The sequence below is a fragment of the Gossypium raimondii genome, chromosome 2 (genome assembly GCF_025698545.1).
Source record: "Gossypium raimondii isolate GPD5lz chromosome 2, ASM2569854v1, whole genome shotgun sequence".
In the NCBI taxonomy this organism is placed as follows: Eukaryota; Viridiplantae; Streptophyta; class Magnoliopsida; order Malvales; family Malvaceae; genus Gossypium; species Gossypium raimondii.
The window spans coordinates 3,537,755-3,555,721 of NC_068566.1; the positions used below are offsets into that span (position 1 = coordinate 3,537,755).

General features: G+C 32.7%; 3 protein-coding genes across 3 annotated transcripts; 2 read left to right on the plus strand and 1 right to left on the minus strand.

Annotated features, from left to right (window-relative positions):
- Positions 1 to 4,232: 4,232 nt before the first annotated feature.
- On the plus strand, positions 4,233 to 7,145 carry LOC105787736 (uncharacterized). Its single transcript, XM_012614275.2, has 2 exons — positions 4,233 to 4,965; positions 6,117 to 7,145. Exons 1-2 carry the CDS (start codon positions 4,336 to 4,338, stop codon positions 6,885 to 6,887), a joined length of 1,401 nt encoding a protein of 466 aa, XP_012469729.1. The 5' UTR covers positions 4,233 to 4,335; the 3' UTR covers positions 6,888 to 7,145.
- Positions 7,146 to 7,979: 834 nt separating this feature from the next.
- LOC105787737 (transcription factor bHLH93) lies at positions 7,980 to 9,705 on the minus strand. Its single transcript, XM_012614276.2, has 4 exons — positions 8,879 to 9,705; positions 8,625 to 8,795; positions 8,367 to 8,534; positions 7,980 to 8,291 (listed from the first exon to the last, which is right to left on the minus strand). The coding sequence occupies exons 1-4, from the start codon at positions 9,464 to 9,466 to the stop codon at positions 8,205 to 8,207; spliced, it is 1,014 nt and encodes a 337-aa protein (XP_012469730.1). The 5' UTR covers positions 9,467 to 9,705; the 3' UTR covers positions 7,980 to 8,204.
- Positions 9,706 to 17,092: 7,387 nt separating this feature from the next.
- LOC128039296 (uncharacterized) lies at positions 17,093 to 17,755 on the plus strand. Its single transcript, XM_052627767.1, has one exon. It carries the CDS (start codon positions 17,093 to 17,095, stop codon positions 17,753 to 17,755), a length of 663 nt encoding a protein of 220 aa, XP_052483727.1.
- Positions 17,756 to 17,967: the final 212 nt, after the last annotated feature.

Here is a 17,967-nt window from a genome sequence, read left to right on the forward strand (position 1 = left end):
TCGTAAATATTTGGAAGGATAAGATTGAATAAATAAATAAATAACCGAAGGTATTCAAATCTTAAATTTCTAAGCTCTTAAAAAGAAAAGGAACAATCATTGGCCAAAATGGAAGAAAATAAAGTGATAATCATTAACCAAAATATTTGTTGATTTTCTTGTAAGACTATAATCATACGCAATATTTTCTCTGTAGAATATTTTAATTTCACAAGTTAAGACACCATCACATATGGGGAGTTTTGTTTGATTCCCATTAAATTTTGTAAGTTCTTTTAAACCCTTTTGAGATTTTAAAATTTTATTTTGATATTATAAGTAGGGTATAAAAATAGGAAATATTTGGGTTTGTCCCCTCAAAAGTTTTTAGTGTTTATTAAATTTGTTTTTTATAGATTTTATTATAAATTTAATAACATATTTAATTTAATATGATAAGCTAATACAAAGTAGTATCTAAATATTAGTTTAGTAAAAGTAAAGTTAAATAATTGCAATATCTAAGTATAAATACTATCTAAATATCATTTACATAAAAACAAATCATTTCTTAAAATTTGACGATCAAGATTACCCCATATTTAAAAATATCTTATTAAAAGCATGCCCGACCCATAAACATATATGTTTTAGATAAATATCCCCTTCTCCCATCAACATTTTAAGTTTTGTAACTATAAATATATGTCTGACTAAAAAAATAAAACAATACAAAACTTACATATGACATATACACATCGTAATTGATAGGATGGTAGAACCACAGCCCAAATCTTCAGTCTGAAACTTTAATTTTTACTAATTATCTCTTTAGTTTTAACTAAGTTTTGATTTCCTAAAACGAGGGGACAAAACTCAAAAAGAAAACAGGGGAAAGGAGATGTTGTGATTGGGGGACAAGAAAGCGGCATTTTTTGACATTTTAAGATCTCTTTTTATATCTCAGCTTTGCATTCTCATGCAAAAAAGGGGGTTATTCATTGTTGCTTTGCTCTCTCGTCTCTCGAATCATTAGGGCAAGGGTTACTGCTTGAGCACGCCTTGCCTTGGGGGTTGGACTTGGGGGTCATCAACCAGCTCTGCTATGCCAGGGCTCACCTCAAACCATCATTCGTCACCCTCACATCACCTCACGTCATTCTTTGTATTTGGTATTTAACCAATCTTTTTTAAGATTAATTTAGTATTAGAATTTTTTTTTTAATTTCGTACATAAATTTAACTTAAATATTTAAATTGATATTCAACCCAAACGATGAATGGTTGATATATGCCAATTTAAACGTTGAAACTAAACTCAATTATCAGATTGGCACAAAAATGCTTAGGTACCAAATTAAAAAAAACGTGGGTACCAAAGTAAATATTGAAGACAAATTCAGGTATCAAATCGGGACAATAAAATTTAAGTACTAATTTAAACATTGAAATCAAACTTAGGTACCAAATAGTATATTAACTCTAAATATTTAACATACAAATGGAGTCTCTTTAGAACAATAGTTAAAGATCACACATGTTTAAACTATGTTATTCTTTTCTCTTTACCTAATATTGTAACGATAAATAAATAATATATAAATGGAATAGTATGATTTAATTTTGCCTTCAATCCATGAACTTTTAAAATTTTAAAATTTGTTTTTTATTTTAGTTCATCTACATGTTTGATTTGAAAATTAATGTCCAATTAATAACATTATTAATCAAAAAGTTTGATATAGAACTTGTCCCATTAATAACATGTATTGTTAATATAATTTCGATTTTAAATTATACAAATAAATATAGTAATTTATCGAAACCAAAATTGGATGGACTGTTTGCCTTTTCCTTTTAAATTTACCTCGACTCTCCCTCGTACAATTCTTGATCTTGCCCATGATGCAAGTATTACTCATTAACCCTCTTTAAATATTATAATATATATTTTTTAGGATTTGGTAATTAATTTCATTTTAATATTTGTAAATTTTGTAAATTTTGGCATCTAAGGTTGGTTTTGACTTCTAAATTGGATTTTGTAGAAGTGTAATGACATGAAACTATAGGATTATGTCACTTCAAATTCTAAAAAAACATTATAACTTTTATAAATTTTAGGTGATGACGTGACATAATTTTAAAATGACGATTATTGCATATTTATAAAATTTAAATTTAGAGATTAAAATAGAAAAATTATCAAATTCAAATATCAAAACAAACAAAAAAATTCATACGCTAAGTGAATATAATTACCAAGTACCGGAATAAAAAAATTACATTAACTTTTTTAATACAAATTGGTTTTACTTTAGCATAAAATTTAGAGATTTTTTGCCATTAAAAAGATCATTAATGAGTACTCTAAAATAAATTAAATATTGATTCGAGCATATCGGTTGAGTTTTAATTGATTGAGATAGATATTGTTGTTAATATAAGAGAACGTGAGTTTAAATACGCTAAAATACATTATCTTCCTATTTTTGAATTAGAGAAAGAGTATAAATAATTTTAAGCACCGTGACCCCGCAATTAAATATTAAAAATAATCGTATGGTTGGGTTAGGATTGATCCACACACCTCTTCGTCACCCTCGCATCACCTCACGTCATACAAATTGTATTTGGTATTAAGCCTGGTTTTCTTAAACTAGTTATGGATTTTATATTGGAATAAAACGTTTAATTATGGCACAGTCTGAAATTTTTGGATATTTAAAATTTAGTATTTGAGTTTTTAATTCTAGGAATTTCTTTAATTTATTTTTTTGATTTAAAATTAATCTCTAATTGATAATACTATTTATAAATTTATAAAAATTTAAATAAATGGTATTTTAATATTAAAAATTTGATAACATGTAATATCAATTGAAATTTAATTTTAAATAAAAAGAGAATTTAATTCTCAAGATAAAAATAAATGAATTAAATTTCAAAAGTTTAAAAACAAAAGATTAGAGGCATAATTAAGCCGAATAAACCTACATAATATATAATATTAATATATTAACATAAGTTATTTGTAATCAACTTTGTAAGCAAATTATGCTTCTTGGGTGGGTTTGAAATATATATGCATAACAATGAAAATAATCTTTAATTTTAGTAATTTAATTTATTTTAGTTAAATTAGACCGTTAACATTTCAAAAAGAAGTAAGTTGTACTTTTTAACGAAATGCTGAGTAAAATAACAATTTTTATAATGTTAGCGTGTCAATTCAAGTGATAGTCATGCCGATATGACATTATTTTTCTTATATGTCACGTCAATAAAATATTTAAAATTATAAAATATTCAAACAACAACAAAATTAAAAAAAACATTAAATAAATATGAGTTATTATGTTTAAAATTTAAGCGTTTTAATCAACATTTCTGTAGTTAATTAATTTATCATTATCTTAAATATATATTTCTTGAATTTAGTTAGTGTAATTTGCAAAAGTGGGTTTAATAATTAAAACTCCAAAGTTACAGCAATATACCTAAGACATAAATGAAGTGATAGATTATTTGCAGACAATAAGTTTCTTTATTAATTATTACATACACCACATAGATTTTACAAAGGTAATGAATGAGCATAAATATGTGAATGTAGCATCATTTATATTTATAGTATATGTGGGTTTAACTCAAGTATGTGAGATAAATTTGGGAGTTATGATTATGAGTACAGTCCATTTATATTTAGGTTTAATTCAATTATGGGATATACATCTATTTATTTAGATTTTTGATTTTAGAAAATAGGTATGAATGTGATGAAATTTATTACGGCTCCACGGTTGTTTTGTTCTACTTCATCACTACACTTTATTATGAACATCTACTATTAAAACTACAATTTCCATTGTATACAGTTTCGCTGATTATTTATAATATTTTAAATTTCTAAAGACAAATAAATGTTTTTACATACGAGTTTTTAACATATTTTTACATTTTATCTTCTTGATAGTTATAAATATACATAAGTAACATAGTGATTTTATATAATGAGGTGGAACGTGGTAAACAATTACAATAACCGCTCTATAGTTATAGTAACCAAAAAAAAAATCATCTCGCCTTTCACTTAAAGAAAAATTGTTTTATTCAAATAGAAGTTGTTTGAACAGGTATGGCCCATTGAAAAAAATGTGGAAAGGAACATAAATAGCCCATTCCTACTGAGCATGACAAGGACACACGTGTGCACTGTTGCACGTGCGAAGCCCGATACGTTAACTAGATGACCTAAATTTGAACAGCGGAAGCCATTTTCCCTCTCAAAAGAACCCCCAGAATGTGAGCTGAATTATAAAAGGAGAAAAAAAAGCCGACCAAGTGTTTGGCAAAATGCTTACGAGAAACTCCGTTTCTGAAACCCCGCAACCAACCTCACTCCGCAGGTCCGCAAGGCTTCTTAATAAGAAAACTCCCATAAAACCAATAGATTTGGATACCCCAAGGTCGAAATCAAAGGAAACCCCCGCTCGCTCCACGGTTGAAGTTTCCAGGAAACTGATAACGTCAAGTTATGGTTCATCAGATTGCGAGAATTTGAAGTCTAGGTTGCGAAGATCTCCAAGGTTGAGCAGTGCATCGAGTGCGCTTTCAAAAAGTTGTGTGAATTCGACGTCTGGGTTGCGAAAATCTTCGAGATTGAACAATGGGTCTTTGTCTAACGAGCCAGAGGATACCGAAATTTTCGAGACGAAAAAGGACGAGTCTAGGAAAAAGAAGAGTGTGAAGGGGGAGCCGTTGGATGAAGAGAAAAAGGAAACTAATGTTGGGTTGAAAGCGGTTTCGGTGGAAGGGAGAGAAAGTGAAAGAAATGAAGATTTTTCGGTTAGGAGAAAGAGGAAACCCCTTGTGGAAGCTGATGGAAATGTTCAAGGGTGGAGTAGGGAGCAAGAATCGATTTTGCAAAAAGCTTATTTTTCGGCAAAGCCAACGCCTAATTTCTGGAAGAAGGTTTCAAAGCTGGTATTTTTTCCCCATTCCTTGATCTGGATTTTCTTTTCTTTTCTTTTTAATAAAATATGACATAATGTTGTAGATTGATGTGCATATTCTTTGAAGCTAAGGATTTTTGGTTACTGGTCTTAAGTGAAATTCATCTCAACTATACATATATATTATATATCAACTAACTTTGGCTTTAATCCTAATGGATGATGTAATGTTCACATTTGAGGTTATAACGCCGCATTTTATTAATCTTGAAGCTAGGGGTGTAAATGAGATACGGGTGTTTGCAAGCTACTTGAGTTCGAGCTTGATTATATGTTGAGCCGAGCCTGAGCTTAAAAACAGATGTTTGATCGAGCTCGAGTTGAGTATCGATCTTCAAGTTTCAAGTTGAGCTCGAGCTTGGCAGTATTTGGGCTTTGCTCGGCTCGGTTACATCCCTACTTTAAGCTAATCCATGAATTATGATGTCATTTTCTAAAATATACTAGGGTGAAGTTTGGACCTATATTACTTGGACTCGGGTGTGAGTGTTGAATACGGATATGTATGCGACACAGATATGGCTAGTTTTTCCATGTATTTGAAGGATCCTTGGAGGGCATATCCCTATATCCATGTATTGGACACAAGTGTCGGATAAGGTACTTTATGAAAAATGAAGAGTCCAAGCAACATAGGTTTGGACTTTCAAGCTGCTTATATGTTGTGTTTGTTTCCTAGATGTCTAATTTTATGTAATTATTCATGAAAATGCATATTGTTATGAACATAGGATGCATATGATTTCTCTTACACTATCTCAGTCACATAATGTTTTGTTCATGATGGAATCATGTATGCTTCTTGTCTAGTTCTACAAAAGGAGCCCTGAATTAGGGTTATTTGTGTAAGATCCTTCCCAAAGCTGGTTGATTATAGAATGGATTAAATGTCAGATATGAATTATTCATAAAATCACTAAGTAATATCTTCATTTGTAAATCTACTCTTATCCAAAGACTCGCTGCTACGATGTGTTTTGGTGTCAAATAGTCTTGCATTAGCTATTATGCTGTAAGTATTAACTTATCTACTTCAAATGCTGATGTGTTTTACCTAGAATGTAATTTTTTTCCCAGTATTATTGACTCGGGACTTGATTACCCGTCAAAAATCTGTTGCAGGTGCCAGGAAAATCTGCACAGGATTGCTTTGATAAAATCCACTCTGACCATTTAACTCCAAATCAGCCTCAGCCTCGATCAAGGTCAAAAAGAAAAAACTTATCACCCGTTGAACATTTGTCATTCTCTGCAAGCAAATTGCTTAAATCTGTTTCGTCTGCGAGTAAAGGGTCAAGGTCTAGTAAACATAAAAGCCATCTTGTACAGAAAAGAACAGTGAGACATTTGTTGCAGAAGCAATGTTATGTAGACCAAGGTGATGAAGCAGATCTATTCCCCATTCTTGAGCCCAACACAACTGCATCTATGCATGCTCTACCAAATGCTACGTTTTCCACCCCGGAAAAGTTAATGGTAAAACAGGGATTTCTCCGTAAGTGTCCCGAGAAATCTTCTTCTGGTACTAAGAAGCACCGTTCAAAACTTGGCAACTCTTCTACAGGAGCCCTTATTAGTCCCCCAGTGCTGAAACAAATTAAAAACAGAGCTTTACATGAGAAGTATATCGACCAACTACATTGCAGGGAAGCTAAGAGAAAAGCAGAATCCTCACGAGCAGGGAAACAAGTTCTTGGAAAGGAGAATCGGGGATCTCAACTTCATGGAATTGATAAGGTTCGAGCAGCGAAAAACACATTGGTTTCCGACACTAAATATGTCATTAACCAGCTGCAAAATCTGCAGAACTCTTCTGTCGATAACTCTTTGGATTTGGATAACGATGATGGTGAGGTAGGCAGTAGTGACAATGAAGGTGATCTTCAGCTTTAACAAATTCTTTTTTGATGTATCGGTATCTGCCATAACTAGCATGCTAATTAGAGCTGTTGACTTGTGACCCTGTCGTTTTAGCCTAAACCAAGGCGTTGGAAATTCTATGCTGTAAATTTGACCCATATAATAATTTCATTTGTAGATTATTAGCTGCTATTGACTATTTGGAAGGGTTTATGGTAAGTGTTAAAGTTTTAGCGGTTGTTGGTAAAGGTATTGTGGTGGTCTTTGTATTAAAAGTTGGGCTTTAGTTTGCCCCCTCTATTGAAAAAATGAGCGAGTTAGTCCAATTAAAAATTTTATCCATTTTTACGGTTAAAAAATAGTTTTTGTGCACTAAAATGAGGTACACATAGTGTGCCACGTGTAATTGTTTGATTATTTTATTAGTCACATTAGTTTTTAACAGAAAAATGGATAGGCTTTTTACCAGAGGAACTAGTTTGCTCTTTGATCTATTGTACAAGAATTAATTTACTCAATTTGAGTAGAAGGGGTAAAATACAATCTGACTCTAATATAAGGGTCTTCATGGTACCTTCAATTGTTAGAACGAGAAGCTTATATTTGATGCATTGTGGAAATAATCATTATTAGTAATATTGAGAAGATATTGTGTACTTTGGGAGACTGGTCTAAACAAAAATAAAAGTATCTATTTTTTAGGGGTCGGGAATATGATCTTTCACATATATGAAAACGATTTATAAAATTTAAGCATATTTATTTCAAACAAATACCTATAGCTTATGTTTATTCTCGGGTTCGAATATTAGAGACGATATTGTTGAGAGGAATAATTATGAACTCAAAAAGATTAGTCTTTATGAACAGTAAGACAGGCCTAGAGGATGCTTTGATTGTACCAAAAATGATGCTGTTGATGTGTATACATTTGCTGGTCCTAGTAAACTGTTGCTTTTATTAGTGTGGTTTGTTTTATGCAATTAACAATTGCATATCATATGCTTTTTCCATGTTTTAAATAACAAGAAGTCACTATCTCTTACCAATCTAGATTTTAATTATCGGTTGGTTATGTCTGCTACAGCAATATGAAAATGAATAATTAGAGCAAAAAGAAATTAATAGACCACTAATTTCTGCACACATTTTCCTCTAAAATACATTCTTGTTCCATTAAAAATATGAACAAAATTCCCTTTTTTTTTTCAACCATCTAATAGTGTACAAGAAGAGAAAAATCATAGTTATATCATAACATGCTCCATTTGTGAGATTTTTGATTTGATGAATGAACAGAGCTTTATTGATAGGAACTTGATGTTGTTGCAGATCCTCACTTGTAATGTTCTATAGACATGTTCCTCCATAGCCTGCATTTCTGAATAATGCTTGCTTTATGTCTTCAGTACTCATCAATGTCCTCTGTTCTGCAACCTAAATAACCATTACAAGACACAGTCATTTGAAGTTCAAGGACTTGCACAAACAACATGAATTCCTAAACCATACCTCTGAACAAGAAGCTTGCATTGAGAAATCATTGAAGCAACTTATAACACATTCTTGAATCTCAAGGCCTAGTGCTTCCAATGTGTTCACAGTAGATAATAGTAGTCCTGGTTTGGTTGCACACTGGATATCGATTCGAGTATCGGTCTCTCTCCTCTCTACATCAAACTGTGATGAAAAAAGAAAGCTCAATGTTTAAAGGATTAATAGGCTAGAACCTGAAACACAAGCAGAAGCAGAAGCACAAATCTGGTTTACCTTGGGGGAGTTCCTCACCAACATTTCATTTGGTTTTAACTCTTTCATGTTGTTCATTAGGCTTAAATGATTTGAACCCAGTTTTGTTTTATCTTCCTTGAGTTTATTGACCTTTTCTAAAAGCTCTTTCATGTAATCTATGGTATCTCCAAGTATAGATGTTCTATCCATCTGCATGCATCATTAAATTGCTTAGATAATGAAACTTTTTTTTAACAACTTAGAGAAAAAAGTAAAACCAAGGGGTAAGTAACCTTGCTGATCTTGGGGACTATTGATCTGAGCATTGAAAGCCTGTCATTTAATCTCTTCCTCCTCCTCCTTTCAGCCATTAGATTCTTTGAGGGTTGACCTTCTAATCTCTTGGCTTTAGTCTTTTTCTCTACAAACAAGCCCATGTTGAAACCTTGAATGTTGTTGATAGTTTGCTCCATTTCAACTTTGCAACTATGCTTCATTTCTTCCAAGCTGTGCTGCTGCTGATGATGGTGGTCAGTGGTGAGAAGGCCAAGCTGATCTTCATCATCAACCATTGATGGGTAATCTTCATGAGCAGGTGGGAAAGGTGAAGTTGAAGCATCCATCTCTGATACTGAAAACCCATCACCAAAAGGGTAAGGTTGGTCACTAAAAGGACATTCAAAGCTTGGGTTTTCAATTTCATCAGTTGTTGTTGTTGAGAACCCTAAGAAGGCAAGATTTGGTGGTGTAGCATCAAAAGATTCGAAGTTCCATCCATTAGGGAAGAACTCGGTCACCCCATTTGAAAAAGTGGTCCAACTGTCCCTTCTTGGAGCAGCAGCCATTAACTCCTCTAAGAAACCATGCTGTGAGAGCTCCATTTTTTCTCTATCTTTCTCTCTCACTCACACACACTATCTGTTTTAAAAAATGTCTCAATGAACTAATCCAAGGAAACCATGAAAACATGAAGCTGCAACAAGTTATATATATAAAAATAATAGCAGAAAAAAAAAAGGCTTTAAGAAAGATTAATACTGGGGAATCTGCTAGTTTTCACTCTCAAGGTGAATTCATGTCTTTTTCACCAAAATTTTTAATCAGACAAACCTTAAATATTTATTTATTCCCCAAGCTCCCCCTCTGAAGTGCTTTGACCCACAAATCTGTCTTAACAGAAAAAATAAATTAAGAAAAAGGGTAAACTACACCCAATGTCACTCAACTATTAGTAAATTTACATTTTGGTCACTTAACCTTAAAAAGTTACAAAATAGTCACTGAACTATTCAAAAGTTTTCATTGAGTCACTTGGCTGTTAAAACCGTTGTTGTATGGCATTCGCACCACTTGCACAAATCAAAAGCTCTCCTTCCTTTTTTTTTTTACCGTTCAACTTATTTTTTCATAAAACAACTTTGAACTTCACAAATTTGCGAATCAAAATTCAAGCAGCTTTCTCTTAATATTGATCATCATATCGACTTGGATCTAAGGTATCCACCTTATCATTCATCAAATCATCACTTGAAGCTCACTAGCCAGACTTTTTTGAAAAATAAACTTAACAACTCAATGACTTGAATGAAACTTTTGAATAGTTTAACAATTTGAATGAAAATTTTCGAATAGTTTACTAAGTATAAGTGATCAAAATGTAAACTTATTAATAATTTAGTGACCTTAGGTGCAGTTTATCAAAAAAAAAAACTTTAGCTTAGCATCATCCTCACCTAGTGTCTACACTGTTTCATTTCATTACCTCATTTAATATTAGTATACTATAGTTATTACCTATCATCACCCTTAATAATGCATGCCCTTTTATCTATCTTTTATTTTTGTGGTTTAATTATTATGATAGAGGAAAAGTACTGTTTCTTCACCATCATACCCAATAGAGCTGCCTATAAATATAGTTAAAACCCTATAAATTTTAAATTTTAAATTGAAAATGGTCAAATGATGATTTTGGTCCTTCTACTATATTCAAATTTGAGATTCAGTCGTTATATTTTAATTTGGCATAATTTGACCATTTATTTATATTTTCTAAATAGAAAATGTTAACTCTATTACAATTTGATTTTATTTTAATATTTTTAAGAGTAAAGGATTAAATTGATGATCTATTTAATAGTAAATGAATTAAATTGATCTAGTCCTTATAATAAAAAACTTGGCGGTACTTTGACAATTTATAATATGATTAATTAGTTTAAATAGTTAACACCTTTAACTATATTCTGATTAAAATATTTATTTTAATGCTCATTTCAACTTATCATACTAACAATTTTTCAACAGTATTTTTTAAAGAAAAATTCAGCTTAACATTTTAATTGAAATAGTTAACATCGTTAATCTTCTAGATTAAGTTATAATATTATAAAAACTAAATTATAAGACACAGGTGGTTGAAAAAATATAAAAAAATTTATATTGGTAATTTTTTTAAATAATAGACTTCTTAAGACACAAATACCCTTATAGAATCTATTATTAACTTATGAAAAGACAATTTTAAGTAAATTCTTAACATAATTGGTCTCATTTAACTTAGACCTTATTTGATAAATTGTTGAACAGATTAAATCAATTAAACATTAATATTTACCATAAATATTTACATACATTTGATAATTAATAATAAAAATAATTTGATAAATGTATTTTATACAAAAGTATGTAAAATAATAAATAGATAAGAGCTATTTATCACTTATGAAGAATATTTTAAATTAAATTAATTTATTTTAACATTATATTATCTTATAAAAATTTATGTTTATTTTAAATAAGGTGAAATGTTTAAAATTAAAATATTTTTTCATAATTTAAAGTTCATATTTATCGACATAATTTTCATAGAGGACAAGTTGACTAAGGAGATAATTGCTTAGAGTAATTTTAGGGTATTGAAAATCGATCATTTCTTCCTTGTTAGTTAGAATATTTAAATGAGAGGTCTATTTGTCCATTAACATAACATGACAGATTGCTATGAAAGAGATTGTCCTCATCTAATGTGTGAAAGATGTATTTTATGGGGTCTATTCCGTTATTCGCTCAATTAGTACGAGATTATTACGCTCAACTAAACTCTATAAAGGTTTCAAGGGAGTGTTCACATTAAATGACTATTCATACCTAAAAAGTAGGGGTGAGCGTTCGATCGAATTGAATCAAATCGAATGAAAAAATTTTGAGTTAATCGAGTTGATGAATCATATTTTATCATCCTAATTTGATTTGAAATTTTCTCTAATCGAGTCGAGTGAGATGGAATTCGAATCGAATCGAATCGAATATATTTGTTCGAGTTGAATTTTAAAAAATAATTTTGGGTCCTTATAACCACTGTCACCCATCGTAATAAAATTTGTCCACCTTAATCAAATTTTTTATTAACTTTCATCACCTCATAATTTATTTATTAATTTTTTATATACTGGTTAGCTTCTTTGCTTGCTTAGTTGTTTCAATTATCTTGATTCTTGTCACTATGTATTTTGGAATTAAAAATATATTAAATGTAAAATATAATTTTTAATAAAAGTTATTTTAAAAATAAAATGTGAAATTGATACAATTATAAAATTTTAACACGAATATTTTGTGGCATAATTAATAATTCAATCTTAATATAAATATTCAATATGACTAAACAATTCAATAATATAAATAATATAAAATGTGAAATTTAATTTAATAATATAAATAGTAGATATAAATAAAAGTTTTGAGGGAAAAGTAAAAATGTTTGGGAGTTTGGGGTAAAAATGTAAAATATTATAGTTTGATATTTGAATTATTCGAGTTATTCGAATTCGAAAATTCAACTCGATTCGAACTCGAAATTTGAAAAAAAAATTCGAGTTGATTCGAATAACTCGATTAACTCGAATAACTAGATTCGTTTAACTCGAAATTCGAAATTTTTTTAATATTTTCGAGTTGAATCGAGTTTTACTCACCCCTACTAAAAAGTGAATGCTTTGACATCTTGAGGACAATAGAGGGGGAAAGCTTCTTATTGCAATGGTTGAAAGTGTGGAAGGTCAATTCCGTTTTAAAGCGGGTGGTCGAGAGAAGTACTTTCTGAGACGAGATCAATGGGAAGTCAACGCTACTTATACTGTTACCACGTGTCTCAGGGGTGAAGGAATATAACAATAACAAAAAACCAAATTAAAGTTTATAAAGTAAAATTTAAAAATAAAAAATTAATCTATTTAAATATTTGTAAAAGAAAAAATCTATTTTGTATATTAAATAATAAGTCGAATCTCAAATAGTGCCCCTAAATTTAGGCTTAGATTTGCCTTTGGTTTTGGTTCTTCTTCAATTTTTCCCCCTAATGGCTAAGGCTAGGGAGAGAAATATTAGGCCTAAAATTGTCTTTATCTTGACTTAATAATTAAATTAATGTTTAATTTTGTTTCCTTTTGGTAAAATTTGGTAAAATATAATTCCAATTGCTTGAGAAAGGCATTTCTTGCCACTCTAAACATGGACAAAATAATTATAGATAGTTTATATTTTGAGTTAATTATAGATGTTTTTTTATACAATACTTATAATTGCTATATAAAGATAAATACGTTTTAGCATGTTCTACTCGACAAATACTAATTGAGCTAAGATTCAATCTTTTAATCATAAACATAATACATGAAAATAAATATATTGAATTTTAAATATAACTACTAAATGTGCTTTTATAGTGTCTGCGAACCGTATTATATTAAATTATGTTATTAAACATGATTAGACCCACGTTGAAGTGTGTTATATTTTGAGAATTATATCTAATCACTTGCAAACCTACAGTTTCTATACAATAAACTATCTTAATTGAATCTTTAAAATTGTTTCTATTGATATTCATATTTTCGTAGTCCATGATAAAATATTACTATAAATCAAATCTTCTTTCATTTTAAAACAATGTCCGGTGAATCTCAATATTCTATATGAGAAAAAATTAGTGCAAATTTATAAACTTATTATAGATTCTGATTGTATATACAATGTCTACCCCTAATTCTTTCTCAACCCGTAAATAGGAGGATAATGCATTTCAGCGCACTCAAACCCACATATGGAGCATTGACCACAATGTTCATACTAATCGAACTAAGACTCAATCTATGAAGTAGCATTTTTATATGTTAAAAATTGAATAATACTGTTTACTCATACTTTTAATGAGAGTTCCTTTTAGAGATTATAAGGCTTAGTTTGGATGTGCGGTGCGTTTACCACCGGTTAGTGTAAAAATAACGTTGATGATGAAATTAGATACTATAACTGTAGAGCCCAATTCTTGCCCGGGCCCGCACCAAATAAGCAACCCACATAAACCAAATCAATAAAACAGTTTATTACAGTACAAACCCAAATTCCCCAAGCCCAAATCAAATTAACCCTAAGCCCAAACTCAAGGCCGAACGAACTAAAAAAATTTCAGCAAAAAACCCTAGCAAGGGCCTCCAGCGTCGCACGTGGCCTCCTCGCGTGCCCGCCGCTGCTCGCCAATCGCCACCTTCCCATGCGCGTCAGAACACCTGCAAAGAGTAGCAGACAGTAGAGCTGGCCCGACGGTCCACCCGAAATATGGGAGGGTTCGGGTAAAAATATAGGCCCGAAATATGAGTTTGGGCAAAAAAATGAGGTCCGTTTAGAAAACGGGTCGGGCCTCGGCCAGCACTTTTTTGGCCCGGGCCCGGCTCGGCCCGAATATGATAAATATTTTTATTTTTTTATTTTAAAATATTTTTAAAATACTTTTTTTTTAAAAATGTTTTATTTTTAAAATACTTTTTTATTTTTAAATTTTTTTTGGTGTTTATTTAAAAATGGGCCGGGTCAGGCTCGAGCTTATGATTTTCTTCCCGGGCCGGGCCTGGACAAAATTTCAAGCCCATATTTCAGGCCGGGCCCGAGCCTAGGACACGGGCCAAAATTTTTTTCTGGGCCTGGCCCGAATCCGGCCCATGAGCACCTCTAGCAGACAAACAGACAACCAAACAAAGCATAAAACGACAAACAAACACAATCCAAATCGGAAACGACAAAAAATAGAAGTTTAGGGGTTGTAAAAATCGGCTATATAGGCTGAACAAGAACATTGTACTTTTTTTACGTACATCAAGAAATTGAAAAAGCAGAAACCGAAACCAAAAAGGTTGATTGTAGTTATTTCTCTTCGTTTTTTTTACTTTTATTTGTTTTTTAACTCATTTTTAAAAGAAATATATCAAAGAAAGTGAAAAGAAAAGGGTTACTTGAATCGTCCCTTAGGCCTGTCGTCGATGGTTATTCGCCGTCGCTGGATGCGGGTTTAGGGAGGGGCCAAAGCTTTTCTTTTTCTCCTCGTTTCCCTGTTCCAAGGCCTTGATCTCTGAACGTGCTTCAACGCGTTGATAGGAGGTGCCCTCGCATAACTCCGACCACCAGGCAGTGGGGAAGCAGGACGGCGGCAGGGTTCCAAGGCTAGGCCTGGACTTTCGTATCAGAAGGAACCATTTATCTTGAACGAAGGACACCGAGAAGGGATACTACGGAAGAAATGTTAGGAAATCTAAACATCAATGCCATATTCAAGGAAGAACTCGAAGAAGGAAGTATATCAGGTATTCGCCCTTACGAACCTGGAAGTGTTCTAGACAACTGGACTGTAGAAGAGATCCCTGTAACATTTAGAACTAATTCAGAGTAATATTCATAACACTTATTGCCCTAAGCCTGGGGGTAATAAGAATCTTTTGTAAAAGGCACATGTCCAACATCTTATTTCAATAAAAACTCATCATTCAGTCTCATTTTGAACAAATATTCTTTCATTCTTGTCATTCTATTTATAATCATACTGTGCATACAATTATTCTTAGATTCTTTTTTCTTCGAACCTCCATTCGTCCCAATAACAGGTCCTCAAATATCAATGATGTGAGCGATGTTGTTACTAGCTCAGAATCCCTATTTGAACAAGACATGGGTACTGATGATCCTCAGGATTTTGAAGATGACCAAGACAGCGTCTTATCTCCTGATTTGTTAAGAATGGTAGAGCAAAAAGAGAAACAAATCCTTCCTTATAAGGAGTCCGTGGAAATGGTGAATTTAGGAGAAGGGAAATAAGTAAAAATTGGCGCTTGCGTTACCGAGGAAACAAAGCGAGACCTCGTTGGGTTGCTTCAAGAGTTCAAAGATGTTTTCGCATGGTCTTATCAAAACATGCTTGGCCTGAATACTGATATTATGGTACACCGACTGCCTATAAAGGAAGAATGTAAACCGGTGCAACAGAAGCTATGAAGGATGAGGCTCGATGTTTTGTTAAAAATAAAAGATGAGGTCAACAAGCAGTTTGATGTGGGGTTCTTACAAGTGGTTAAGTACTCTGATTGGGTAGCCAACATAGTCTCTGTCCCTAAGAAAGATGGAAATGTGTGGATGTGCGTGGATTACAGAGATTTGAACAAAGCTAGTCCGGAAGATAACTTCCCATTACTCCATATCGACACTTTGGTAGATAACACAGCAGGTTACTCACTCTCCTCCTTCATGGATGGCTTCTCGGGGTACAATCAGATAAAAATACATCCTGAAGACATGGAAAAAACCACGTTCATAACTATGTGGGGAACATTTTGCTATAAGGTGATGCCATTCGGATTGAAGAATGCAGGGGCAACATACCAAAGAGCCATGGTAACTTTGTTCCATGATATGATGCATAAAGAGATAGAAGCCTATGTTGACGACATGATTGCGAAGTTTAGGACAGAAGGGGAACATGTGCAAGTACTAAGAAAGTTGTTCTTAAGGTTAAGAAAGCTCCAGCTAAAGCTTAACCCAGCCAAATTCACTTTCGGGGCTAGATCAGGAAAGTTGCTAGGATTCTTAGTCAGTGAAAGGGGAATCAAGATTGACCCGGACAAAGTTAAGGCTATACAAAAATTGCCTCCGCCGCGCACTCAGAAAGAAGTTTAGGGTTTTCTAGGGAAACTAAATTACATCACTTGGTTTATTTCACAGTTAACTGTGAAATGTGACCTAATCTTCCGTCTTATTAGGAAACACAATCCAGGTGTATGAGATGAGGAATGCAGAAAACTTTTGACGAGATTAAGTATTACCTGTCCAATGCCCCAGTACTAATTCCACCTTGCCCAGACAAGCCACTGATACTATACTTGGCAGTATTTGAGAATTCCATGGGTTGCATGCTCAGCCAACATGATGAGTCAGGACGAAAAGAAAGAGCGATCTACTATCTCAGCAAGATGTTCACTGAATGTGAAACGAGATATTCGCCAATTAAAAAATTATGTTGCGCATTGGTATGGACTACTCGGAGATTGAGACAATATATGTTATACCATACGACTTGGTTAATCTCGAAGTTGGACTCTCTGAAATACATAATGGAGTCAACCGCTCTAAATGGAAGGATGGCCCGATGACAAATTCTACTGTCTGAATTCGATATAGCCTATATGAATCAAAAGGCCGTAAAAGGGAGCGCAATAGCAGATTTTCTAGCTAGTAGAGCCCTGGAAGATTATGTGCCTTTGAACTTCGATTTCCCAAATGGGGATTTGATGTACGTGGCAACTGCTGAAGCAGACACACAAGAAAGCAATGCTTGGAAATTAAACTTTGACGGAGCCTCAAATGCTGTGAGTAACGGGATCGGGACAGTCTTAGTATCTCCAGACGGTGATCATTATTCGTTCACTAGCAAATTAAATTTTGATTGTACAAATAACATGGCGGAGTACGAAGCATGTATCATGGGAATCCGTGCGGCTATAAAACGTAAAATCAAGGTACTTAAGGTATATGGAGATTTCGCATTTGTGATTTATCAGCTCAAAGGCGAGTGGGAAACAAGAGACCCTAAGTTGATTAGTTATCGAAAGCTAGTCCTGGAGTTAATTGAGGAGTTTAACGATATCACCTTCTGTTATCTCCCACAAGATGAGAATCAGATAGCCGACGATTTGGCTACATTGGCTTCCATGATCAAAGTAAATAAACAGGAGGATGTGAAGCCTATCCAAATGAGCATTTATGAGGCTCCAGCCCGCTGTTTAACATTGACGAAGAAGAAGAAAAAGACGACCACCCTTGGTATCAAGACATATTGTGATATGTGAAAGATCGCGAATACCCAGACCAGGCAACTGAGAATGACAAGAGAACGTTGAGGAGGCTGGCTAATGATACGCCTTAGACGGAGAGATCCTATACAAAAGAGGAAAGGATTAGGTGCTGCTAAGATGCGTGGATGCTATTGAGGCTAAGCAAATCTTGGAAGAGATCCACGATGGTGTCTGTGGAACACACGCTAACGGTTTTACAATGGCCA